We start from the raw sequence: 16,588 nt of genomic DNA, 5'->3' as shown, positions 1-16,588 counted from the left end.
GCGGTTAAGCTAGTAAAATAGGATTTTCATTGGCGTAAATCTTTTGAAGACAACCACATTCTTTATGTACCTATCACGAGGTGATGGGTATGGTAATCAGTGGTTACAGTGTGCTTTTGTCTGTCCTTTTGTTATTCGTTAATTGTTTTCTCCTAAAGCAAATTTATATTGTTTAAAATTGTGTTACATGTATGTTATGCATTTTTATTTTAGATGACTATACGGTATTGATTATGCTCAATGTTGGACTTAAATGGAGAGGAGATAATTGGTCGTCATATCATATATCTTTACCTGTTATATTTTTGTATTCAAAATGACAAGTTTTCCAAACATTTGATACTTGGTTTGTTAAAGAAGTGGCGAAAAATACAAGAGGGAAATTCAAACTCGCAGATAAAAAATAAACTGACAAGGCAATGGCTAAAAAAGAAAAAGACAAACAAACAAAAAATAGTTCACAAGACACAACCCGTCGTGTGGCTAATGTTATTACTAACCGGTAATTTTTTTTTTTTAAATTTTCTTTCCAGTTCAGGAATAACTACATTACATTTAGCTAGCTCACTATTCTGTTTAGAATCAATCATTCAAACTGTTTAGCAATGCAACTCTATTTTTTCATTGCATTTTGAAAAATAAAATGATTTGGAAAGATATTTTATAATTTTTGTTGTTGTGTTGAGCTAAAATGTCACAATTTTACGTGTTTTGCAAAGAAATGATCGGTATATCTATTGGTGTTGACCATTACATGCTTTTGTAAACGAATTTGCTTGGGTTTTCTAATGTTCATTTAGAACCCCCAACATAATCCCTAAAGAAAAGAGAAATTAAAACATACAGTTCCTATTTCGTTTAACCATTTTCCTGTATTAGTTTTAAACTCCTCAAATTTTGTCTCTATCTTGATGAGTTGTTTCTGCAGCTGGTGAAAATTTGAATCTGTTTCTATGGAGTCCTCTTGAGTACATTTAGTCAAGGCTTGTGTAGCGGTTTGAATTTCGCCAACTAGTTCCGCACCAAGCATGGATATATTAATAAAATTCATACCTTGACAAAAGAAATAAAATGAAAAGACTTAAAACAAACCAATAATAATTAAAATAATTATGAAGTTTCAGAATTTTCAACAATATTTTTTTTCTTTTTTCTTTGTTATGGTCTAAGTTGTCGTCCCTATTACATTTTCAACAACTTTATCACATTTAAAAAATCCATAATCAATGAATTTTACATTCAAAGTATTTTATGATATTTATATAGAAAAAGCTTTTAGGAAAACTCACACATCGACATACATAGTGTAACCGTTAACTGAGCTTTACATTTTATAAATATAAAATATATACAAGCATGTCAAATATTTTGAATTATCACCACTAGTCTTCCAATTTTTAATTGTCTCTTACCGTCTGTTTTCCATTTGTGTATGTCACCTAAAATTCTGTTTTCTTCCGTGGCATTGACACCCATCTTTTTGATAAATCTTTCCAAAAGCTGAAAGGATGCAGCAAATTTTGTGGGAGTCCATTGCAAAAAATTACAATGAGCCCAACAGTTCCTAACTGAAGTACGAACCTGAAATTGTATCAAATACATAAAAATTTCTATTGAGTGGTTTATTATCGTTTGGAATGTCGAATATCTTATGTTTTTACTGTCATACATATTTATTGATAATAAAGATATGGATGTCAAGTTTTTTTGTAGACAACAAGAGTAGGGACAACACACGATACGATAATTTTGTTTTTTAATCGACCGGTTTTCATAAAATGTCAATAGAATAAACAAATTCATCATAGTTTAGTTTAAACATATTTATTTATAGTGGACTGGGAAACAAGTTTTGCAACTTATATTAATCCCTTTTCACTTTGCGGGTACGAGTGCTGCCTTGTAGCGGCATTAGCCTGCTCTTTTTTGAAATCAACAACAGTGTCTTTAACGTGCAAGAGATATGGCTATCTCTTAACACGGATCAGCCATTTATCATTCCCTTCCGACGGACTATCATCGTTTCCTCAAGACCATACTTGCAAATGGTGTCAAGTGAGAGATACTATAATAGAAATTTTGTATTTGCGCCAGTCTTCAAAGACTCATCAGTGTATATTTTTTTTTTAAGTTAAAACTATTCATATTGATTCACTTCATTTGTTTTTTTCTTTTTTTCACAATAATAGCCCAAAAGTAGGTAAAAATTGATGAAAAATGAGAAAATCATCAGGGCCATAGCAAAAAAAAAAAAAGAAGTGCACCACAATATGATTTTTACTTCACCAATAATTTCTTTACAATCATATAAACCCAAAAATCAGGTTAAGAAAAAAGTTTAATTCTAGAATTTTTTTACCCCTCAGAGGTGTACATGCTTAACTGAAAAGACTTAATTTGTAGAAATGACCATCCGCTGCAGTTGCAGCAGTATTTCATTTCACTACTGATTTTTTTACTAGGCAAAATGCTAACATTTTCTTGATATGTTCTTTTACCTTTGCTTTTATTAGAAAAATATTACCTCATTTGCTTCTTCCTGTACGACCAATGGAAACTGATCAATATTAATAATAATCGCAAGTAATGCTGACGAATCGCATGTGGAATCGAATGCTATGTACTGTGCCATATGCGTTGGTAGGAAAAGCTTCGATAAGTCAAAAGGATTTTTAACACAACGGTCGTATTTCCACGTTTGTCCACCATAAAGAGTTTTGTTGTTGTTGATTGCTTCGTAGTTCAGTTTCGTTTTTGTTGGTAGATATGTTCTAAGATAGTTGTGAGACGTTTGTGTATTGATGTGATCAGATGCAACTAATGAAGTATACATCTTGGTTACAATTTGACAGACAAATATTCTTAAAGCTGGAGCCAAGACGTTGTGAAGACCAAGTCCTATAACTACCCATCTCTTAACATCGTCATCAAGGTCTAGGGTACCTTTTAATATAGATTGTTTATTTTAGAAAAGAAGTAAGAAAAACCAGATAATAGGAAAAAATGTTCTTTCGATATCAATATTTCCTATTTTATAATTTCAAAATATAAGGGTCCTACTGGTATTTTAGTTTTGTTTTGCCTAATTCACTTTTTCTGTAATTTAGCCTTTCGATTGTAAACTGCAAATGATAATGCAATGCTTAAGTTATTTCATTAACCAAAAAGTGATCTTTCAAAAAATAAAAGTAAAGTTTTTGTTAATGTCACTTATGCACTGTGTCTAAACCACACTGGCAAAATTTGTTCGGACTTGATGGTATCTAACATCCGGCACAATGACGGAACATCAATAGACAGAAGAAAGATAAGTTTCTCCTTATTTTCTTATTTTTTTTATGATATCGAAGAATATATATACATATACAACTATTTTCTATTGTGATATGCAATATTTTCTACAACCGTTCTATATTAACGGAGAAATAAGTAAAATTGCACGTCAAAATGACAAATTGAGTGAACCTTGCCTCGAAATTGTTTAATTTCTCGTTAAATTGTTCACATTGTACGGAAAGAAAGGTACGGGAAGATAGATGCTGACACGGAGATTGCAAAACTTTTCATTATGAACATCTCAATACTTGTATTTCTGTGTATGGAACGAAAGAAATGGGCCATGTCAAATTAAAGTACACCGGTTTTGTCATTGTTGTTTACTACACAATCACCCGGTTTCGTCTATATATATCACCCGGTTTTTCCAATTTGTTTAAAACCAACAATTTATGAAAAGCAACGTTAACACGGATCTGATCATTGTCTCTCGAAAAAATTTGAATATATATTTATTGTAAAGTAAACTTGGCTTGTTTAAAGTTATTTTAAACGGACACTTTTGGACATAGGTAATTATAGTAATACAGATTTTCCTAATGAAAGGCGTATCCATTATTTCACTGATCTTCAAACTAATTTTAAATGGAATATGAATACTCAATAGCAAACACTGATATCTAATTATTTTATAACATTATGATATTTTTTTTATATAGGTTTTGAGATACATCACAATATGTGACCCCCTTTTTTTTTACAAAAACCCTAAATAACGCTTAATAAACAAAATTTTAAACATCACCAAAAAGTATGCAGAAGTTAAGATTTATAGTACTAAGAAGTAAACACACTCCTTACTTACAAAGACCTGTAACTCTAAAAGATTTAATTTGATTTTCACGAAAAGGTTTACAGATCGATTGACCATTATAAGAAATAACTTTGTTAAGTTTCATGAAAATTAGATAAGCTGTTCTCAAGTTACGGTGCGACATGTTTACGCTGGACAGAAGGATAGACGGATAGATAGACGGACAGACGGACAGAATGACTGATACTGGATTAAGGAACGGACGGATGGAAGGAAGGACAGACGGACGGACGGATGTATATAAACGTGTAAAAACGCAAATAAATGAAAAAAAAAACTCTTAATTAAAAAGGTCAATAAGTTTTATAACGATATCGGCCAATTCGATTTATTTGTATATCTTGACTTCCTAAATTATTTTTGCTATATGACTTTTATATGTTTGAAAATAATATATAGACATTGATAAAAAGAACTTCAAATTCGTCATTTAAGGGCAATGCAATAACTCCTTTAAGAACTTATGTGAGAATTTTATAGTAAATGGACAAATGGTAGAGCTCAACATTTTGAAGATAATCATCTGGCCCTTTCGAATTTTCTACGTCTACGGCTGTTTTTAAATAATTGACATCATGCACTTGCATGTCCCCCTATGTTTATTTCTAGCCATGACGGCCATCTTGGTTGACAAGCGGGGTCACAGTAAACTTTTTAGAACTAGATACCCTAATTATAATAAAAAAAGACATATGATTTTAGATAAGGTTTGTTAAATGCAGCCTAGTAATTTTAGATATGAAAATGTATTTAAAAAATTGTATTAAAAGATAATGAACGACGGTCGACCGGTGCCAACAGATGAAAAAAATACTTTTCCTGTTAGGTCAAGTGAGCTAAAAACAACCAAAAATTCCAAACAAAATTACACCGTTCTTGAATTTAAAAAAATAATTGTGTAACAACTGAAAATTTCAAATTTCACGAACGAGATAACTTGATTGGACATAGCAAACAACTTCACTGGCGGTTGTTTTCAATAAAAACAAATAAGACATATTATTTATACTTATAAGTGTACGCACTGAACTGTCACAAATGCTTAAATGATCGCAATTCAATTTATTTTGAAGGTCTGTAAAATTTAAAAAAATGGTCACAGAAACTTAACCGATTGTTTATGGAACCATTTAAGTCGAGGTCTAATGAATCCTGCCAGACGGACATGAACATATTCTAATCATTAAAACCAACAAAACAAAACCCTTAACATTTACCAATTAATGAAGGAAATTAGTTTACGGTCACTTGAATCGTCATGTGGCCAAAGGAAAAATAATATAGAAATGAGGTCAAGGGCAAGAACAATGGACATATGGCAAATAGGAAAACAATTCGTTAGATCTGTGTTCCATACTTGTATATGTTGCAGTCAAACCTTCTTACTTTTGTCATATGCAGCTTTATACGAATAGTTCGAAACGCTATGAATTAGAATCACTTGATCTCGCTTGTTTAATAATATCAATGAAAATGTTAATAATAAACATAATCAAACTCACATAATCCGATTTCACGGGTGTCCCTGTTTTCTTATTTCTTACAATATTTAAATTCGGTGTACACTTTATAAGATAAGTGGCGAATCTAGAAGACGTATAGGTTGCACGCCCCCGACCCCACCTTTGATTGCCAAAACTATATTGATTCATGTATTAAACGATTTTTTAAAGCAAATAGTAGTGGAAAGATTGTTCGACTCGCTACGCTCGGCGGTATGTAAAAGTTGTTCGAATTACGTCCACTTTGAAATAAACTGAATCCGGTGTCAAAATATATTGACCAACGTCAGTGTACGATCATCATAACACAATGGCGACAGTACAGACCCGTTTTTTTTTTAAGTTAAGTTAACCATGGAAGTAATATTTAAATATTACTTCCATGGGTTAAAAAATATTTATTATAATATTGAATTTTGTCGATGACCTGAGACTATAATACTAATTTATACATAGTAGTATAGTTACTATATAGTTTCCAAAGATACCAGGATTATAATTTATAGTACGCCAGAGGCGCGTTTCGTCTACATAAGACTCATCAGTGACGCTCATATCAAAATATTTGTAAAGCCAAACAAGTACAAAGTTGAAGAGCATTGAGGATCCAAAATTCCAAAAAGTTGTGCCAAATACAGCTAAGGTAATCTATGCCTGTGATAAGAAAATCCTTAGTTTGTCGAAAAATTCAAAGTTTTGTAAACAGGAAATTTATAAAAATGACCACATTATTGATATTCATGTCAACACCGAAGTGTTGACTACTGGGCTGGTGATACCCTCGGAGACGAAACGTCCACCAGCAGTGGCATCGACCCAGTGGTGTAAATAGTTATCAAAGGTACCAGGATTATAATTTATAGTACGCCAGACGCGCGTTTCGTCTACATAAGACTCATCAGTGACGCTCATATCAAAATATTTGTAAAGCCAAACAAGTACAAAGTTGAAGAGCATTGAGGATCCAAAATTCCAAAAAGTTGTGCCAAATACATCTAACGTAATATACAATTAATGATAAAAAAAAATTAATGCATGGTAGTTGTAATCCTTTTCTTCCTATAAACATTCATTTTCTATGTCGATTATACATGCATATACATTTGTCTTATTATCAACGTCTATACTTAAGATGATTTATTTTTAACGATCATAGAAAAGATTACCTACGTATAATGATTAGATTACTTATGATGGTGCCCATTCTATTGTGCGAGAAAATCACATATCAATTCTGTGTTTCGATTTTCAAGTTTAAACATATTTTCCATATTTCATATAGAAAACGCATATTTGAGAGCTTTAACATCAATTTGCGTTATAACCTTCATTTCTATCTATTTTGCTGTTAAAAAAATTTAAATGCAAAGTAAAATTAAAATTATTTGTGTTCTATAAGAGTAGGAATTCAAGTGTTTGCTTATTATCTATTTGAATCTGAGACTGATCATATAAATAATAAGCCGTTGACCTGTGAAAGAACTTGTTTTCCAACGACCCACAAAACTCCTTTTTAATACTGAAGTTAAATTATCAATTATAATGTAATGCGATTATGATTTTTTTTATTTGACCAAACCGGGTTATGCATTGTGAAATCTATGACAAAACGGGGTGGTAAACATTGTCAAAAACCGGCCAGTTCCATTTTGACATGACCCATTTCTTTCGTTCCATACTCAGAAATACAAGTATTGAGATGTTTATTATGACAAGATTTGAAATCTCCGTGTCAGTATCTATCTTCCCGTACTTTTCTTTCCGTACAATGTGAACAATTTAAAGAGAAATTAAACAATTTCGAAGCAAGGTTCACTCAATTCGTCATTTTGACGTGCATTTTTACTATTTCTCCGTTAATATAGAACGGTTGTAGAAAATATTGCATATCACAATAGAAAATAATTGTATATGTATATATATTCTTCGATATCATAAAAAAAGAAAATAAGGAGAAGCTTATCTTTCTTCTGTCTATTGATGTTCCGTCATTGTGCCGGATGTTAGATACCATCGAGTCCGAACATATTTTGCCGGTGTGGTTTAGACACAGTGATATGGACCGATTCTATATATACATATTCAAAGCTTGTTGAGATATTATACTATCAGATTATTACATGGCATTTTTCATATCGCATGTATTATCAGCCCTAGGTTCAATATCAGCCCAAGAGCCGCATGGCTCGAGGGCTGATATTGACCGAGGGCTGATAATACATGCGATATGAAAAATGACATGTTATGATCTTTTTATCATATGCTTCAACAATGGAGAAAAATAACCGATTCATATATTGATCCTTTTACGTGGTTCCCAAATAGAAGTTCAAAGATTGAAAAGTTCAAGGACGTCGGACTCAAATTTAGTACATTCGATATCAAATCTTTCTACCATATGCCTCAGCAGAGCAGAACACATTTTTAATATGGACGACTCGACAAACCAAAACAAAAACAACAATATACATAATGAACACTGTTTGGAAAAGTCAACCTTTTCAAAGTAACTTTCTAAATTATGTTTGCAACTTATAAAGAATGCATTTATTTAATAATTTGTTTGTTTTTTTTATTTTTATTTTTTTTGTTATTAATTTACACAATATACTTTTCAGTATCAGACTTAGTAAATAATTGTTTTGTACACTATTTCGTAATGTTTTTCACTGAAAACGTAGCATTTGGGTGTATTTTCCGGAATTTGCCGAGTATCACCGGAATGCCATGTGATAACGTTACGGAAAGGCATGTGATAACAATCGAAGCATGTGATAAACTTTTCATATCAGCCCGCTAAGCACCAATTCGAAAAATATGGAATTTACGTTAATTTAATGCTATTATCATACAGTAAAAATCATATGTTATTTAGTCTAAGTATATGATAATTGTTTTTATTACCTGTGCTACTGGATACTGATGCCTGGATCTGTCCTTGTAGATCTTGTGGCAATCTTGATTGCAGTGATGAAATGATGCTATGTAGTGCCATCTCTGTTGATCTCAGCTTCTATACTTTTGATTAGATATCTTTTTTACTTGAACTATATATGTAATAGAATGACACTTCTCTTTTTAGTAAATAGTTAAACAAAATTAACACGTATGATACTAATTGTTTGACAAAAAAATGATTTTTTATAGTACAGTCTCCGTTTATTTGGGGAAAGTCTATCATAATCTGTACTGATAATACTAAAAATTCTACGCTTTCTTTGTTACTGTTACTCATTAAAGAATCTACATTGTACTCTTAGTAGACATGATACATAAATGTTTCTCTAATTCTTGCGCGATTTATTCCTTTCCTGACCTGATAATTTTTATTTAATCAACGTGTGCTTCGTTTGGTCTCAGTTCTTCATTGGTCAAAATTCATTGATGATGTTAAATTTGTTGGTTTTCCTTTAAATTTCATATTGTGACGTCATGAAAAAAGGCGGCAATGCCTTATGACGTTACATAAAAAAAACACATATTCTTGCAGATCAATCAAAAAAAAAATATTTGAGTTTGTCTGCATCGGTGAAAAATTATTAAGAAACAGATTCCACCTTCAAATTTCGTCTTGAATGGATAAATATTATATTTACATTTGACAGTCGAGAGTTTACAGTTGAGACATTTAGATAAGGGTAGTCTCAAAAGCATTAATATAATCATTGACTACTCTCCACACCAATAACTGTTTTGTTATTGCTTCCAATAAATATAGAAGTACATATGAGTGAAGTATTTCCATCTTCTAACATGATAATTGGTTGATTGATTAGATGGGCAAAAACTTTGGATAACACATGTTACATCAAAAAGTAAAATCATAAAAATACTGAACTCCGAGGTAAACTCAAAAACGTTAAGTCTCTAATCAAATGGTAAAAATCATAATCTCAAACACAACAAATTGCATGTTTTTATATGAATAGGTTGGTTTGTACTACTAAGGTAGGTAAACTGATTGGGTGATTGGTCGAAATTTAGCAGACTATCATACTACTCGTGGAATTCCGCATTCATTACTCGTTTGATTAGATGGGTGCGTTTGTTAGATTGAATAATTTATTGATTGATCGAAAAATTAATAATGTTTAAGTTTTTTAATAAACACATGTTCCATAATGATTGTTTGATTCATTAATTGCTAATATGACTTTAATTGACAAATATTTAGCGAACGTTATGGAAAATGTTTAATGCCCTTGTTCAATTTAAAAGCCAGGCCGCAAACTAATGCCTCGATTAAAAAAAAGGTTTTGGTTCCAAGCGAAAAAAGAAAGTAGGACGTCAATATCCTACATGAACACGTTTTCAGGCTAGTACAAGATGTTTACTAATATATTCCATAACAAATATAGCTTGATGTCAACTCGAGCTATTAAATTCAAATATAACTGGAACACACCCGCGATATCGCGGATCTGTGACTGATTGAAGTGTACAACTTTGTGTAAGCCTCATTTTTTAGTATTGGTATTGTCTTCTGATAAAGTCATACTGATTATAAAATGCACAGTTTTCTCTGCTTTCAAAAACTTTCTGTTTGAACCCGTCGACGTGAAACTGATCAATTATTGGTAATGTTAATTATTTGGAAAACAATAGGGCATGGAATGGAGAAATGCTTAAATTTAGAAGTGTAAACCCTGTGCTTATGACCCGTGTATATATGAAATCCTAAATACACCGTTTGGTGGTGCACCTGTTAGCTTGGAACGTACAGATAAGGTAATCATTGAGGTAACAGGTGAATATACTATTGGTATCGGTATTGGATTTTACCTGGAACTTGTTAATTGTTGGCAATATTAATTATGTGGAAAACAAAGGGTCTGGAATGTTGTAAATTTTAATCAACACCATTGTCCTATATTAGCTATATATAAAGTTCAATTCTTTGATGTGTCGTTTTTACCCCATAACGACTAACACATTGGACCTCGTTACTTTAGTATTGAAAATAAACTAGCCTTCGGTGAGGTTATTGTTACTATTTAGATAAAATAACGAGAGTTGATATCAAGCAATATCCAATTCTCACAAGTTGTTAAACTTTTTCTAACTGTGTTGTATTAGAAAAAAAACCCCAAACAATCGTTGATAAAGTCTTTTGCACATTCTAAAATAACGTCATATATTCTTTTCCGGTGTCAAACTTAAACATCAGACATTTTAAGACCTTCTGTACGCTTCAAAATGTAATAAAAAGTGGCAAAAAGAAGACTGTCCGGTGAAAAGTGTTATTGTTTTGTATATAATGGAAGAAATCACATATATACGTTGTCATAGACGAATTATACATCGTCGTAACCTTTGAAAGGCATCGATGACCTAACCAATAGCCAGTAGAAATTCTGTAATACAGTATAATGATGCTATATTAGACAATCAGATTAACGCTGTTTTTTTGCAGATTTCTTGTTGTATGATACGGGAAAAAACTATTCATGCAAGAAAAAAGATAATAGGCGACAACCACAAGAGATATGTATTAAAATCATAGCATTCATAGGTATAAACAATTATTACATTGGTTGCAATGAATTACATTTATTTCCCAGTCAAATAAAAACCGATAATTTCACATGTGAAATAAACGTGGTCATTTCACTCTCTGACGTCATACAACAATAGGCGTTGTCAAGACGTCGATAACGTCGGATCAAAACATGCGTAGGAAAAACATATAGTTCCTTACATTTTCTACATTAATTTCATAAAAAAGAGCCATTTCCCAATGTAATAAAAAGAATAACTAATCAAAGAATTCAAATATCGAAAAATATTCAACTCGTGACCGAACAACACTGATAATTAACTCATGCGCTACGCGCATTCGTAAATTAATGTGTTGTTCGGTCACTCGTTGAATATTTTTCTCTATTTGAATTCTTCGATTAGTTATTCTATAAATATTTAACACCCTTTCCTTTTCTTATTCCAAACAAATACGTGAGTCTTATTGTAATATCTCAGTGATATAGATACAATGGATAAGCGTAGATTCTTGAAAAAGAAACCATGAGCCCGGAGGGCGAATGGTTTGTTTTTCATGAATCTACGCTTATCCATTGTATCTATCACTTAAACTATTGTGTTGATTTCTTTTCAAAATTAAATCCTTTTCTTAATTAGCAGGTATTGTAAGTGATGTATAAATAGCCATGTTATCATGTTCAACGATGCATTTATAAATAAAAGTTCAAACATAATCAGTTAGAGAAAAACAACGTATCACGTCTTTCGTATAAATTAACGCACGTATGTTCATTACTAAATTACTGTATCATTTACCTAAGGAAGTTTTTTTTTAATAAGAAATGCGAAATTTAAATAAAAAAAAGATCGATTAAAACAAATACTATTTTTTAATGGCAGGAGGGGTGGGACAGACAGGGCTGGGGTTGGATCGGTGGAGAGGGTAACTCAAAAGTGTACGTGAAATTTTACAATTCGAACTTTACAATGATCTTTGAGTCAGCTAAAAAAAATCGCTCAATTGAAGCTGTGCTAATATGTTAATGAATGGAAAGTCTTCTGAAATGTTCTATTTGTTTTTAATATCCAATAAGTACATTGGCAATTGTACCTATAAGATACTGTTTTTAAGCATTTGTCGTTAAAAAATTTAAAAACATAGTTGAAACAATATTTTACTTTCCAAGTTTCAATGTCAATTCATAAAATTTATTTAAAATTTTCGTTTATTCACGACTGGCTTAATATAAAATAAAAGATATATACCTTTGAACTGCAAGCTAAATATAGAAAGACGATAATGTCCAGTAAAGGGGATTTTTTTTTAACAAAACTTTTTTTTTCATTGATATTTTTATTGTAATTGAATAAATATAAAAAGTTTGTATCGAAAATAGGTTAGATTTCTTAACTTTTTTTAATGATACCATTGTAATACGATAAATTTATTCATCCCTTTATACATTATAATTCCTGCATCGAGCCTTCATTAAACAAAATGTACTGTTTTTCTGATTTTAACTCATCATGAGCTCTTTTCTAAAATATATTCGGAGTAAAAAATAAAGAAATAATCCGAATGTGTATTAAAGTGTATTTAAGCAAATCCTAATCTAATTAAACATACTGCACAAAATGTTTCAAGACGGAGACGACTTATTCTTGACGCAGAATCGTTTTTTCCAAGAACCTGATGAACCAGCTGAAGACATATGCTCCCTTTTTGGATTACCAGTTCCAGATGAATTGGAAGATATACAAACTGCAGACTTTCAATTGCTTGACCAAGATGATGTGTTTAGCCTCATTGGGAATGGTAACTCAGATCTAGACCTAGAATCTCCTGAAATTTACGATGACCTAGCTGCATGGGCTGAACAAATCGAGACCCAACATCCACCCATCGCCATTGCTGCTGCTGTAACCGGTCCAGAAAACACCAACAAAAGAATAAAAAGAATCGTGTCTGACGACGAGATTAAAAGAATTGCAGTTAAAAGGTAAAAACTATTTTTTTTCTTAAATGTATACTTGCAGTATCAGTCAAACGGTGGAAGGGGATAATACACATATAATATGCATTTAGTTGATTAACACAAAGCTGTGATCGATATATATCGCAAAAAAATTCTCTTAGTTCGGGTTAGGTTCCATCTTGAAATTAAGTAAAGCGCGAGTTTTTACCCCATGTCGAAATCGTTTTATTAACTTTTAGATATAAAAAACGGCTATAAAACTGTCGTTTCTTTGCCTTTTCCGTGTACTTATAGGAAGTATGTGTCAGTTCCATAGTAATCGATACATCATGATTTCCTTTCTTTTTTCAAATTCCATATATTATATATGTTTGATAAATGTCTGGTTTATGGTATATAAAAAATCATTTTACAGCTAATTTCCTAATGCATGTAGAGGAAGACTTTGGTTAGCTTGCTTGCTTTGTTTGTATATTGTACAATCAAATGCAATTAAATTCAAATATGATATATACAGGTTTAACTATGCCATATATATATATTGTTTAGAGATGTCAATCTTAATTACAAAGCTTGAATAAGCAATTATACTAACAAAGCAAGCAAGCCAACCAAAGTTTTACTCTACAAGCAGTAGTAAATTAGCTGTAATGATATATGAAACCTTCCTTAACCAACAAACTTAAGATAATTCATGTAAGTTATCTGTAAAAAATCTCTATGTACTATATTTGATAACTAATAATCTTTATTTCTGATAACCTTTTAAATGAATAAAGAATTATTTAGAGCTAATTTCCGAATGCATATGTGTCACATTATAAAAGTTTGGCAGAGAATTTTATATTCGTCGTTGAGACTGCAACCCAAAAAATCAAGCAAATAGATTTTGTTCGGAATGTTAAATAATTGATTGACTGTTGGTTGATTACCGTCCAGTGGCAAATATTTCTTATATATTAAGTATTTATGATGAAACTGTATGCATTTATCAATCAATTGCGTAGAAATGAGCTATAGAATGAAAATAAATATAGAATCACCGAAATATCTTATGTTGCTACAGAAATGGGAAAAGGGTACTGTATGATGGTAAATTTAAATTAGGGATATGCACTTTATGTCTTCGCTTTTAATCTGGCAAATTGTCTTCTATTTTCAGTACTGCTGATAATACAAAGAAAAAGATGAGATGGGCGATAAATGTTTTTAGAAAATGGCAGTTGGAAAGAAATGAATTGGCGAAACGCGACGAGAATATAAGTTGTATTGCACCTGATATTGAAGAAATGACAAAAGATGAACTGTGTTATTCGTTATCTAGATTCATATGCGAGGTTATAAAAGAAAATGGTGAAGATTATCCGGGTCAAACATTGTACGAGATTTTGATTAACATTCAAATGCATTTTGAACAAAAAGGAAAATGTTATAAGTTCCTGAACGAGGATGCCTTTTTACAAGTGAAAAAACACCTTGGATATCACCATGAAACAGAGGGCAGCAGCAGGACTAGGCATTAACAAGAAGAAAGCGGAAACTATTCTAATTGAGGAGGAAGAACTTTTGTGGCAGAGAGGTATTTTAGGTGACAGTAATCCAGGAAGGCTAGTGGACACCATAGTGTATTTGATTGGATTACACTACGCTCTTCGGGCTGGAAAAGAGCACAGAAACTTGAGAATGAAGAATTCCCAAATAACTATATTGGAAAGAAATGGAGAGACCTGCCTAAAATATTCCGAAGATATTTCGAAGAGTAATCAAGGTGGATTAAAAACAAGAAGAATTAAACAGAAACAAGTCTACGCCTACGAAGATAGCAGCCAACCCAGATAGATGTATAGTTCGACTATACATGAAGTACATTGATCATTTGTAAGTATATAGATAAACTTAAATTGTAGCACATTTAATGACTAATGCTATGTATAAATTATGCAACAAGTTATTTTGAAATTTCACGCAATTTACATTAAACAACTTAAGTCAAAATACAAATAATTCAGCCCCTCACTGTGGTCGATTTTCAAACTTGCGAGTAATTTTAAAGTCAAACAGCAGCAGAAAAGACGACTCATTTATTCTGATTAACTACTTCTATGTTCTTCGACAATGACCGCAAACGTTCTTTTTTTAATGGCGTATTCTTTTACAACTCAATTTTATCTATCAATTCACCAATCAAAATAGAATGAAATTCAAAACAGTGTGGCTGTGGCCATTGATTGACACATTAAATTCATCCATTGACTTGGACAATTTAGGTGAACGTTTGTATGTTACGACCACTGCTCACTATGTACTTTTTAAAGACACTTAAACTATGGGGTCACCAAAGGTTCTCAACACCTTAATAAAGTAATTCGAAAAATTAATCAGAAATAACACGATGTTTTGATTTATATCAATTATATAAATCAAAACATAAAGGTTATTCCTGATTAATTTTTCGAATTATTTTATAATTAAAGGCGTTAAGAAACCTTTGGTGACCCAACAGTTTAAATGTCTATCGTAGGTACGTCGTGAACAGTGATCGTTACAGACAAACGTTCAAGTAAATTGTCCCAGGCAATGGATGAATTTAATGTGTCAATCAATGGCCACAGCCACACTGTTTTGAATTTCATTCTAGAAACAAGCTCATCCAAAACAATTATGAGTTTGCTTCAAATTCAAAATCAAATAATTTATTTTTATAAAAACTCGTACCCCTGAAAAAATGAATGGTCAGTGTCTTAGTACAATTGTGAGCTTGCAGGAATTTTTATATTTTTTTTCAAAACCCTAGACTGTTTTTAAGAATTTTGTTAATAAACTTTTAAGAATAAAAAATACTCACATGTTCGTCCATGTTACGTTATCATACGTCATGTATTATTGTTTATAATCACCATAACTTCATGCTGAGTCACTTAAGCTTGTCGTACACTAAAGGTGTTCTTGAACACTTGTTTTGTTCAATTATATATAGTATACTCAGTAATTAAAAAAGGTTAGCAGCAAATTTGTAGAGTTTATGTTTACAATAAAACACTTCTAAGTATAGACATAAATACATTGCCGTTAAAGAGAACATATACGATATGTTGTGCTTTTACATTAGTTCAAAGTTTACAAATTATTTCCCAATTTTGGACATTTTGAATATATTTTTTCTTAAGTTAAGGTTTATGTACCCTTCTGTAGCCATTTTTGTACGAATTTTTCAAACCTCAATTGTATCAAAACTAAAGATATAATAAATAATAGAGATAGGCCATTTAGTACATGTTCCAAGGGGAAACTTGATGCAAAGCATCATTTTTTACTGTTTCATTGCATTTGATAGAAAAAAGGACTTTGTGGCAAATAAATCAAGATTTTTATAGAAAATCCACAGCCTTTAATACAGAGATTTTTGTTATAAAATTTGAGACATAAATTACTCACTTGATTTTCTATGATGTGCTAGTGTTTATTTTTTGCAAAAAGTTCTA

The 16,588-nt window shown here is 31.4% G+C and overlaps 2 protein-coding genes across 3 annotated transcripts in view; one reads left to right on the top strand and one right to left on the bottom strand.

Moving 5' to 3' along the window:
* LOC139489694 (ankyrin-3-like) overlaps nucleotides 1-16,588 on the bottom strand; it is a 36,641-nt gene that overhangs the window by 8,370 nt on the left and 11,683 nt on the right. Inside the window, exons 2-5 of one of the 2 annotated variants that reach the window (XM_071276360.1) lie at nucleotides 8,557-8,699; nucleotides 2,525-2,943; nucleotides 1,413-1,581; nucleotides 845-1,053 (exon numbers count right to left, since the gene is read on the bottom strand). In XM_071276360.1, coding sequence (XP_071132461.1) covers nucleotides 845-1,053; nucleotides 1,413-1,581; nucleotides 2,525-2,943; nucleotides 8,557-8,647 — 888 coding nt within the window. In that variant the 5' untranslated portion in view covers nucleotides 8,648-8,699. Of the gene's footprint in view, nucleotides 1-844; nucleotides 1,054-1,412; nucleotides 1,582-2,524; nucleotides 2,944-8,556; nucleotides 8,727-16,588 lie in introns of both variants that reach the window. The other variant, XM_071276361.1, reaches the window with a different exon arrangement.
* LOC139489943 (zinc finger MYM-type protein 3-like) lies at nucleotides 12,766-14,727 on the top strand. The gene is made up of 2 exons (XM_071276791.1): nucleotides 12,766-13,130; nucleotides 14,269-14,727. The coding sequence occupies exons 1-2, from the start codon at nucleotides 12,766-12,768 to the stop codon at nucleotides 14,627-14,629; spliced, it is 726 nt and encodes a 241-aa protein (XP_071132892.1). The 3' UTR covers nucleotides 14,630-14,727.

Source organism: Mytilus edulis, chromosome 9 (assembly GCF_963676685.1).
Source record: "Mytilus edulis chromosome 9, xbMytEdul2.2, whole genome shotgun sequence".
In the NCBI taxonomy this organism is placed as follows: Eukaryota; Metazoa; Mollusca; class Bivalvia; order Mytilida; family Mytilidae; genus Mytilus; species Mytilus edulis.
Note: the sequence above shows the minus strand (reverse complement) of the source record. Positions and strands in the feature narration are given on the sequence as shown.